The sequence below is a fragment of the Lynx canadensis genome, chromosome B4 (assembly GCF_007474595.2).
Source record: "Lynx canadensis isolate LIC74 chromosome B4, mLynCan4.pri.v2, whole genome shotgun sequence".
Classification (NCBI taxonomy): Eukaryota; Metazoa; Chordata; class Mammalia; order Carnivora; family Felidae; genus Lynx; species Lynx canadensis.
The window spans coordinates 115176858-115189060 of record NC_044309.1 but is presented as its reverse complement, the minus strand read 5'-3'; the positions used below and the strand labels follow the sequence as shown (position 1 = coordinate 115189060).

Here is a 12203-nt window from a genome sequence, read left to right as displayed (position 1 = left end):
CTGAATCATTTCATTTTTTTAAATGTGTCTTGTATGTGTAGCATATAGTTGGGTCTTGCTGTGGAGCCAAATTAGAGATCATTTTATTTTAACATATGAATTAAGTTCATTTAAATGCACGGAGCCCATGCTCACAGCAAAGACTTTCAGGCAGGGGCATGAATGTTCCCTTGCTGGGATTTAGAATTATTTTCGTCTTTTTGCTTAAAAATGTTTTGAAGTTTGGGCACTTTCTGTCTTCCAGTTATGGAAAGGATGTGGTTTTGTGTGGCTTTATTTGCTGTTTTTGCTTTTTTGTATTATTTTGCAGGACGTATGGATAGCACAGAACTAGATATCTGCTGTTATCTTCAGCTACCTGGAAGTCCCTATATCTGCTTTTTAAATTTCTAAAATCATAAATGACTTCATAATTATAGATTAAAGTTGAGAGGTTTTTAAAAATCATGTTCATTAAGGTGTAGGTTATGTTTCAGGACAAGGGTTTTTGGTTTTTTTTTATTAAAATAAATTAAAATTTAAATTCCAGTATAGTTAACATACAGTGTTATATTATTCTCATTACTCAGGAAAGAATTACCTCAGGTAGAAATATATGTATTATTTACTCATGTCAGGTTTTATGAATGATTAATTTAAATGTTGGCTGTAATAATTCTAGAATCATAAATCTGTAATGGATTTCGAGAGCCAATTTTGTCCTATGCTTTGCTTTTAGGTGAGTACATTATTTTTTTAACTGTTCTAGACAGGTAAGGTGTTTTTTGGTTGGTTATCTCCTTGACAATCTCTAGAAAGGAGAGAGACACTCTCCCTAGGAAAACGCCACCCTAATGTTATCCCTTTATGGTCCCACCATTTAACCACTTAGGGTCTTTTCTGTGAGAATTGAAGCCTGTTTCTCCTGGTTTGGCTTCTATTGACATAGTGATAAATGTCAAGCAAACTTGTGTTACTTGCAGACACTAATGAATTTGGCCCTTAGGTTTTTTTTTTCTTTTTTTCCTATATAAAACAGCATTCATTTCTTTAGCTTTTCTTTAATAGAAATCATTTTCTGTCCCATTAGTCACTTTGATAATTTTTTTAAATTTCCCTTCAGTTTCTCCAGTTCATTTATAATGTGTAATTGACCCCAACTTATTTTATTTCCAACGTTTATTTATTTTTGGGACAGAGAGAGACAGAGCATGAACGGGGGAGGGGCAGAGAGAGAGGGAGACACAGAATCAGAAACAGGCTCCAGGCTCTGAGCCATCAGCCCAGAGCCCGACGCGGGGCTCGAACTCACGGACCGCGAGATCGTGACCTGGCTGAAGTCGGACGCTTAACCGACTGCGCCACCCAGGCGCCCCGACCCCAACTTATTTTAAAATAGGGACATAATCAACATAAAATATAGCAGGAGTAATTTGCGAAATTTACATGACTTTTTTTTAATGGTCTACAATTGTGTTTTTCCTATGGCAATTCTGATTTATAAATGTCTGGCTACATAAACCAGGTCTATTTTGGTCATTCGTTAAATAATCATAATCTCATTTTGTCTTAGAATTTGTGATAGGTCGCAAATTAAAAAATTTAAGTGTTCATTTATTTTTGAAAGACTTAGAATGCGAGTTGGGGAGGGGGAGAGAGGGAGGGGCAGACAGAGGATCTGAAATCCGCTCTGTGCTGACAGTAAAGAACCTGATGCAGAGAGGGCTCAAACTCACTAACCACAAAATCATGACCTGAGCCCTAATCAGATGCTTAACCAACTGAGCCAACCAGTTGCCCCCAAAATTAAATTCTTTACTTATAGAGAGAAAGGTCTTGCTAATGAACTGAAAAGTCTAAATCCTGTAAAGCAGAAGTATCCATCTATTAACAAATAACAAATATCTGTTCTGATTAGGATTAATCACCGCTTTGGCAGATGCTTTAAGTTATTAATTACATACTAGTCTCTTATCCTATTTAAAGTGGTTTCTTCACTAGACTAACAAAATTATTATTCTAATGGTATTCTATATTTTAGAAGGTTACCCCACCCCACAATGAGTTTGCAAAATTTGTAACGTTACCTGTAAATGAAAACATGTAAACATTATTTAAAATTTTTAAATATTTTTAAAAGTATTTTAAATAAGATAGTATCTAGTCAACTCTTAATTCTGAAGCATGCAACTCCAACTAACTCAGGTGAAGAAAGGGTCATTTTTAGTGGACATAAATTGTGGAAAGGACAGGGTTTGTACTAGCCTCATGAACACCTGGATCTAGAAACTTAAATGTGATCAGATGACTTCTTCCCTACTTTCATCTCCCTCCTCTTCTAACTCTTAAGTTTCTCTCTTAACTGCTGTCTGTGTGAAGTCAAGACTTTATTTTTGAGATTAAAGAAGACAGGGTTTTTACTTGATGATTTTAAGTTAGAAAAATCAAGAAGAGAGGTTGGGCCTGGTTCACTTACCTATCCCTGAGCCCATCACTGTGGCCAGGGGGATAAGGTACTCTGACTCAGCCCAAGTTTTATGCCTATTTCAAAGTGGCGGTTGTGGAAGGGTATGTGCAGTTTGTTATTACAAGTGAGGGGGAGGTGTGTTGGGGAAATAGCAGCAATCACTAGCTCAAGGAAAGGGAATTTGATCATTTAGGATTATCCTGTAGTGAATCCCTGATCTTTTACATTGCTTAAAGCCAGAGCTCTATTTTACATTTGTGGCTTTCTCTTTTTTTCAGAAATATTAAAGAAAAAAAAAAAAAGCTACCCGGTTACTTTATATACCTTCTTTCTGTATATAGTCTATCTTTAGGTGAATTATCTGTTGTGTATCATCTTAGTGGGGAGCAGGGGACTTATACTTGGCCAGTTGAACAAGTTCTGTTCCAAGATATGAACTGCAAAGTAAGTGATAGAAGAATATGTGGCAACATTTGATGGGCCAGACAGTTTGTCCTTGCTGGTGATTCTCGTCAATTATTTTAGCCTGGTTCCGGTTCTCTAGTTTCCTGTTGGTTCAGTGAGTTTCATATCTTTCCAGGAAAGTCTCTTTTTGCTAATAATGGCCAGAGTCAGTTTCCATTGCTCTCAAGCAATAACCTTGTTTTCATTGGGTTTGCATAAGAACTGCTTTCCTCAGGAAACTTGTTCTGGAATCTTTGACAAATAGAGAAATCACAAATACAACTTTTCTTGCTTGCCTGATCTATTGCTTTCCCTTGATAATAGAGGCTGACATCAAATGAAGCCTAGAAGTTAGACTAGACCTTTTGTGCCTAATATGATATTACTAGTCACATATAGCTATTTAAATCTAATTTTAAATTAGTTTAAATTATGGACATCTGGGTGGCTCAGTCGGTTTAGTGTCTGACTCTTGATTTTGACTTAGGTCATGATCTCATGGTTTGGGAGTTTAAGCTCCACATTGGGTTGCGCCGACAGTGTATTCTCTGTCTCTCTCCCTCCCACTCTCTCCCTCTGCCCCTCTCCCACTCTCTCTCTTTCTCTAAAATAAGTGAACATGTAAAAAATAAAAGTAAAAAAATTAATAATTTAGTTCTTCAGTTGTACTTTTTGAAATATGCAATAGCCACATGTAACTAGTGGCTATCATATTGGATGGTACAAATTATAGAACATTTCCATCATTAAAAAAATCAGATAGTGCCATTGGACTGTAAATTCCTTAAGGATAGGGATTCTGTCTTTGTTATTCTCTGGTGTATCTACAACACTTAGGACTAGGCTTAGCATTTGTAGGTACTCAGTAAATATTTGTTGAATGTTGAAATGACACACATGAGCTGCCTGCCGCAGAAAACCTAGGCAATAATCATCATAATTAGCTACTTGTTCTTGGAAGAGAATTTGGAATGACTCCATCTCACTGTTATTCTTATTGTTTCTGTTTCAACTTTTCTACAGCTCCGTTCTCTGTTGTACTTTGGCCCTGTGGTCTGTCTACAATTTCTGCTTCCATTATTTCCATAATTACATTAAAAATATAAAGTACTTGATCTCATAGTTGCTCATTCAACAACGTATTCATCCTTCATTTTTTGATTTCTCCTCATGACCAATCCATTAAATCTCTCCTTTCAATAATTTTTGCTGTAGCCTCTGAAATCTATCCCATTACCTATATACATATATATGTATATATATGTATATATATTGCAGTCTCCTTATTTTATTTTAGTTTTTATTTATTTTTGAAGGAGAGAGAGAGCATGAGCAGAGGAAGAGCAGAGAGAGAGGGAAACAGAATCCAAAGCAGGCTTCAGGCTCTGAGCTGTCAGCAGGAGCCTGACGCAGGGCTCGAACTCACAAACTGTGAGATCATGACTTGAGCCAAAGTCGGACACCCAACTGACTAAGCCACACAGGCGCCCCACAGTCTCCACATTTTAAAAAAATATGCCCTCACTGAAACCTGACCTTGTCCTGGCAACCCTTTTAAGTGGAATTACTCTTCCCTTCGTCTGTCCTGCAACTAGGGAACAAGAAGGAAAATCCATATTTGTGAACCCACTTTTGCTTCCAGACAATTGTTTGATGAACTGGGTTAAAATGGTTTTGCTTTTGGTCTTCACTGCGTCCATCTTATCCCTATTTATTTCTCAGTGACCAACCTATAAGATGTTCCCCAACAGTCAATGAAGAGCTTGACTTCTGTCTAGCTCAATTTGTTACTATTTTCTATCCTTTGTCATTGTTCTTTGTGACGACACCATTCATATTGTTGATCCACCTTAGCCTTATAATTTATCTTAACTCTTATATTCTTTATCTTTATTCAACTTTAGCAGCCCCTACACTTAGCCATTTCTTGGACCTTGTCATCCCTTTGAACTGATATTTCAAATACCTATTTTTTTCCTCTTATCTACTTCAATCTTACTGAAGGCATTAAAATTTGATAGTCAAACTGATAGCAAAATTAGTTCTTATACTTTTTTTTTTTCTTCCACTCTGTTAACCTGGCTCCCTTGCCTCCCATTTAGCTTGAAATCTATTTGTCCACTGTTTACCTATGCTCTCACTTGTACCTGAGCAAAAGCTCCTAGATGTAAATTCTTTAAACTTCTCACTATCTGAGAATTTCTATCCTCATCTATTCTCTCCTCCCTTTCTATTTTAATGAAGATATCCCTTCTCCCTTTACGTCTCAAGTGTTCTGATTCCCATCTCCTTTGCTTCCTCTAGAGTCTTGCTTCACTGATTATCTTCTTCATCTATGTCTTTAATTTCTTTACCTCAGACTCTTATTTTGCCTTCAAGGTCCAGCTCAAACTGCATTTCTCTTATGTAGCCTTTACTGATACCCTGAAGGAAGTTAGTTAATTGCACTCTCTTCTGTATTTTTTAGTTCTACTTTAAGACTTGATTTCTTTTGATTTGTTGTGACCTACCTTAAATAGTCAAAACTTTCTCATCAAAAGAGGTACTGTACTTTATTCCTAAGTCTGCAGCATTGCATTTTGAAATAATTTGTACTGAACTCTTTTGTTACTGAGGTTAAGACCACTGAATGTATTTCTAGACCCTAATCATCTCTATTAATTTTTATTTATGTTAAATTCCATAATCCCTTACAATCCTAATTGTAATGATCTTAAATTGTGGACTAATTTTCTTCTAAAAAACTGCCATATGGGTTGTAGATTCTAACACTGCACAACTCTAGCGAAGTGAACTGAAGAAGACTTTGTCACCTCTTACAGTCTACCATAATGATGTTCTTACTTTTCATGTTTTCATGATAGTCTTTGGCTTCAATTTTTGTTTGTAGGGCATTGTTTCCTTTCATACCTACGTAACTTATTTAGAAAGCATTCAGACCACATTGCTTTCTTAACAGGATCTTGTTTCTTCCTGTTACCAGGTGTATTAAAAATCTTGACCAGAGCTAAGATTTACTTGGGACCTAACTTTTTAACTCTGGACCTGAGCTAGGACCCACAGTGTTTTCTCCTCTGTTTCTGTCTTCATGATTTTTAGAAAGAAATCTTTATTAACTCTGTGACCTAGAAGCACCAAGTTAATGACATCCATAAACATTTAAGGGTGAGATGCAGAGAAAGTTTCGGAGAGTAAAAATGTAGCTGGAATTATGAAACAAGAGTATGACTGGTACTGTTAAAGGAGCAAAGTAAGAGCAAGACTCCCCTTTCCTTTAGATCCGTTGTTTCTAGCATTTGTATGTAAATATCTTAGGAAGCATTGGGTCTTACGGTTTCTTCCGTGTCATATTGTCCAGTCACCTTACACATTTAAGTGTCTAACCCAGGATTTGGGTTGGTTCATTCATTCCATCAACAAATATTTATTGAATTCTTGTTAACATTTCAAGCACAGCCTTAGGCTCTTGAGAATGTCGTCTTTCCAATAAGCAGTTCTACCTGGGTTGATAAGACATGCTAATAATGCCAAAGTGTAAATAATAAATGCCAAATGAATTATATTTGAGGTAAATGTTTGAAGGATTTTAAAAAGGGAGCAGTTGAGGGCATATCCTATCACATATTGGCCTATCCTATTAGCATAAAGTCTTTCTTATGAGGTTAGTTATTTGGTTACCAGAGATGCTCTATGTTTTAAGGTTCTGGTTAAAAATGTATCATTCCTTTGAAAAGGACACACATTGTATAAGCATTCATCTCAGGGATGAAAACTCATAATATATTTTATAGAATACACTATGGTGTCCTGTACTAGATAGTTTTCTTTTAAATTTTCAACTTAAATCAGTAAAATTGCAGCATAATAAGTAGGAGAAGAACCCTTACTTGGGTTAGAAGACCTGGGTCCTGTCTTCATTTGGCTGCTTGGTAGCTATGTGATTTGGGCCTGAGCCTTAATCTCTTTATCTATAAAATTGAAGTAATAAAGATAACTTTGCTTACTTTCATGGAGTTATTGTGAGAAATTACTGCAGTTAAAAACAGGGAGACTTAATAGGCATTAGAGATACATTTAGGAGCTCCAAGTCTGATAAGTGAAAGTGAGGTAGCAGTGTGGGTGAAAGCATTGTGTAAGCTGTGTGATCACAGACATGGCTTTGCCCGCACTAGACCACTTTCTGATGCCTTAGTGACACGTTATGCACTCTCCCACCAAAGGCTGTTCAGGTTGTTCCCCGCGTTTATCAAAATCATACCCATCAAATTTATATCTCCATGTATGTAGTCTTGTCTTCCTAGACCTACTTGATTTCTCATCTTCTCTATGCCAGAAGTTTGTAGATTTTTTCCACAGTAAAAGCAGAAATTTGATACATCTTAGTTACATGTGAACACACCTTCCTGAAGTCAAAATCTTTATCAAACTTTTATCTGCCACTTAACAAGCACAACACCTGGTGTCAATACGGGTACTCTAAAATGATTGTCTAATTCATTGAAATATAGGAACTATGGTTTCTTAATAAATGTGTTTGTTGGGTTGTCATTTTTAGGTTAAAACTTCAGCAACAAATTGTGAATATTGAAAATGCAGAGAAAGAAAAAAATGAAAATGCTGACCTGAAACAGGTAATGATTTTAGCAAACATTTTGCTTTTATTTTTTTATTTTTATTTTTAATGTTTTATTTATTTTTGAGACAGAGAGAGACAGAGTGTGAGCAGGGGAGGGGCAGAGAGAGAGCGAGGCACAGAATCTGAAGCGGGCTCCAGACTCTGAGCTGTCAGCACAGAGCCCGACGTGGGGCTCGAACTCCCAAACTGGGGGATCTCTGACCTGAGCCAAAGTTGGACGCTTGACTGAGCCACCCAGGCGCGCCTTGCTTTTATTTTTTTAAGTGCTTCTTTAAATCTGTATTTTGAATGTGTATGTGTGTAAGTTTTGGTTTTTTTTATTGAAGTATAATTAACCTACAGTGTTCAGTTAGTTTCAGGTGTACAGTATAATCATTCAACAATTCTGTACATTACTCAGTGCTCATCACTGTAAGTATACTCTTAATCCTCTTTATCTGTTTCACCCATCTCCCCTCTGGCAACTACCAATTTGTTCTCTGTATTTAAGCGTCTGGTTTTCTCTTTTTTTTCTTTGTTTTGTTTCTCGAATTCCACATATGAATGAAATTGTATGATATTTGTCTTTCTCTGACTTATTTCACTTAGCCTTATACCTTCTGGATTCATCCATGTTGTTGCAGATGGCAAGATTTTGTTCAAAATTTTTATGGTTAAGTAATAGTCTGTCTTGTGTATATACCACACCTTCTTTATCCATTCATCTGTGGATGGGTACTTGGGTTGCTTGTGTGTTGTTTTGAATCTTTTGGAATTTTCTATATCAGTATTCTGAAAATATAATCATTACATTGATATGTGTTGGTGAGGTTGATAGACGAAGATAAAATTGTTTAAACCTCTTTAAGCTCTAGTTAGTAAGCTGGTTTTGCTAACTGCTGTTTTTCTTGAGGTCTTTATATGCTGTCACCCATAATGAATTTTTTTAAATTATAGTTTAAGGAACACTACTTTAATATTCTGAATTTAAAAATTGATTAGAAAGATCATCTAGATTTTAAATTCCTTGTGGGATTGACTTGTAACTTTATATTGCTTATTCTATGAACTATTTCTTATTATATCCCTGTGAAATGTGAAATCTAAGAGTTGTATTTATGGAAGGAAATTTATATTTTAATTGAAGTTATTTGGGTTTAAGAAAAACTTATATGGGCAAAACATGGAAGAGTGTTCTTTCCTGGATTCCATTTTCTTTTTTGTTTAAAGTTATGAAGTAAAGAGGATTCCATTTTTAGGATTTATCCTTGCAAGCTAGCTGGCATTGCTTTGCATATGCAGTTGTGGTTTCTAAGTCTCAGCTAGGAGGACATAGTGTTTGATACTCTGAGAGAAGTGATCTAGTATCATTGGCATTGGGCTGTCATTTGTTAGATGTGGAGAAGTATTAAGTTCTTTGAGGGTTACTTGTTCAATCAATTGTATTACAGATTTAATTTTTATAACTCCAATTAAATAAAGACTGAGTAGCTCTTCCTGGAGAAATTTATTCTAAAGTAGAAATCTGAGACATATCATTTTACTTTATTTGGTCAGTTGTTCTTTGGTTGTATACAGTCCTGTCTTATTTGGCTTTGCTACCACCAGGAAGGGCTGGAATTATTTAATTTATTGCCTAAAGAATCTGGTTTCTTTTGACTCTTGAGTCTCTTGATTCTGTGCTTCCAGCTCCTCTGAGAGAATGGCTAAGAGGTAAGAAAAGGTGAAAGAAAATGAAGATTTGTTAATTTGCAAAATGAGGGTGCCTGGGTGTCTCAGTCAATTAAGTGACCAACTCTTGATTTAGGCTCAGATCGTGATCTCAGGGTCATGAGATTGAGCCCCATGTCAGGCTCTGCATTGAGCGTGGAGCCTGCTTGGAATATTCTCTCTCTCTCTCTCTCTCTCTCTCTGCTCCTCCCCACTTGTGTGTGCACTCTTGTGCTCCCCACCCCGCCCCCAAAAAAGAGTAAAATTGCTCGTGGAGGAAGTAGGTATAACTGTGTTCCAAATGAAGATTATTTGGATATAACTAAAAATCACCATTTATCTTCCTAGCCTGTTAATTTTTAACTAGATAATTAGTTACTTTTCATGAGAAAATGTACTCCCAGATAAAAGTACATTAGGATGGAGAAAAAGCATGAGTGACATTTCATGGTTTGATAAATGGCTCTAGAGGCCAAGGAAGCCTTGCCATTCATTAGGTTTCTTAGAATATCTCTCTTCCACCCAACACTGGGTATATGGAATGCTTAGAAACCAGTTAAAAACAATGTAAGAGTGATCCTTTCTGTATTAATGATTCCAAACTATTTAGAAAACAGAACTCCCGGAAGAGTTGCTGATCATAGGGTACATGGGAATGGGAGAACAGATTCCCTTAGCAGCTTTCCCAGCTGATGAGCTTTTAAAACCTGTTCTTTCCTAGGAGGTAGAGGAAGTTCAGTGGAGACTTTCTAATGGTTGCATTCTCCTTTCTCACTTCCCTACTCTCCCCTTCTTACAATCCTTTTCCCTACTCCCAGTAGCTCATCTGGTCTGCTTATTTTGGGAGGAAGAGGAGAGGACTTAGTGGATTGAGGAATAGGGTTCTTGATAGACTCTGGTTATATTAGGCAATGATACTATGCTATTGGATCCTAATGCTGCTGCAGTTTATCATTTAATTTCCAGGTGTCCTTAGGACAAATCAGTTGGGTGGAGGATTTGTGAAGGAAGATGCTTACAATCCTGTGCCTCTCCCATACGTTCGTTATTGCATACGTGGCTGTATGTTTCTCTTTCTTTTCTTTTAAGCAAATCAGTAGTTTGCAGATCCAAGTGACCTCACTTGGACAGTCAGAGAATGAGTTGCTGAATTCAAACCAAATACTGAAGGAAATGGTAGAGAGGTTAAAACAGGAATGCCGAAATTTAAGAAGCCAAGCTGAGAAAGCACAACTAGAAGTTGAAAGGTAGAGTTTGCTCTTTTTTATGTACAAACTATTTCTTCTTTCTGCTATGTTATATGTAGTTCTTTTAATGACGATTCCAATGTTGAATGTGTTTTGGGAGCTAGTTACAAATACCCTTTGACAGTATACAATGGTATTAGGTAATGTACTTTCTATTTCTAGAGAATGACCTTTATGGACTCTTGAATTGTTTAAAAAAGGGGGCATTTAGGGCAGAAGACTTTTTTTTTTTTTTTTAACAAATTCTGTCTGTCCACCGTGTTCTTTTGAAAACCATCAAAGAAACCCTTCTTTATTCATTGAGTAAACCAATACATTAATACATTTTTTACTCCAAATATCTAAATTATTCTTCTGAATGCCAGAGAACAGAAAGAAATTTTGTGATATGCAAAACTTACTTCCTAGAATTAGAACTATAATACCTTGGATTTTCCCTTTGAAAAGCTCATTTATTTGTTTATATTTTTTGGTCTTGAAATTTATTACTAGTAGACAGTGTATATAGTAAACTGGCAAGGAGATGATTTTTGTGATGTTCAAGATCTTACATTCTCTGGAAAATTTTGTTTAGATATGATAGAAAACTGCTATTTTGTATTTGCTTTGTCTTCATGTTAGTATTATATTTTTGTTTGAATCTACAAAACATAATTCTTTTCAGATTTTCTCTTCTGAAGGCTACTTTGCCAAATAAAATTTTCTCCCTTCAGTGTCTCATTATTTCATATTTTAAGACTGTCTGTGGTTTCACACATGCAGTTGAATTTCAAGAAAAGAAAGTAAGCAAGTTATTTGTCCATAATGTGTTGTGACATTCCATGGGGTCCAAATTATTTTGCAAAAAAATGGAAATTTATATCTTGGAACCTGAAGTGTTTGATTAAAATGCAGTTAAAATTCTAAGACAAAAAGCATTCTAATGACAACTTAGCTAGCAAATTTAAGTAATTGATCATTGGTTTCTGAATGTTATTCATAAGATTACATGGCAGAAAATAGCTGGATGACATGTCAGTTGAACATGATTTTGGTCCCAGCTAAAACACTTTAAGTCTATATGACCTTAGGCACATAATCTGATGTCTCAGGATTTATAAATCTCATTTGTACTGCCTATATATAGTAATGATACTAAAAATTATGCAAAGTGTGCAGAAGAGCTTTAAAGATGTAGGTTGTTTTGGTACCTTAAAATATCATTATATGAATTTTAGTCTAGTCTGAAAACATCCTGCATTAAGACTTGATACCTCGGTTGATTTTTAACCAGCTTTATTAGACCCAGTTTTTTTTTTTTAATGTTTCAAGTTTTTATTTAAATTCTAGTTAGTTAACATATAGTGTAATATTAGTTTCAGGTGTAGAATTTAGTGACTTATCACTTACATATACCCAGTGCTTATCACAACAAGTGTCCTCCTTAGTACCCATCACCCATGCTAGACCTAGTTTTTATAGCATGGTGGTTATCATGATTCGAAGCTGGTTATCAAGTGTTGGTCTTGCTGTTAACTAGGTGTAAGTCTTTAAGCAAATTCATTAACTGCTCTCTAGGCTTTAGTTTTCTCATCTATAAAATGGAGATGATAGTATTCCCTAACTCAAGGGGTTATTGTGAAGAATAGATGACATAGTACACACACTGTTCTAAGCACAGCATCTGGCTCAGAAGAAGTACTCAGTAATGGTACTGAGTACCATTTACTCAGTACTCAGAGAAGTACTCAGTATAAGCAAA

General features: G+C 35.8%; 1 protein-coding gene across 3 annotated transcripts in view; it reads left to right on the top strand.

The window, feature by feature from the left end:
- The window catches only part of CEP83 (centrosomal protein 83), a 122072-nt gene that overhangs the window by 90444 nt on the left and 19425 nt on the right, over positions 1-12203 (top strand). For all 3 annotated transcript variants that reach the window (XM_030323397.2, XM_030323398.1, XM_030323400.2), the window contains 2 exons: positions 7446-7521; positions 10305-10462. In XM_030323397.2, the coding sequence (XP_030179257.1) occupies positions 7446-7521; positions 10305-10462 (234 nt within the window). The remainder of the gene's footprint in view (positions 1-7445; positions 7522-10304; positions 10463-12203) is intronic.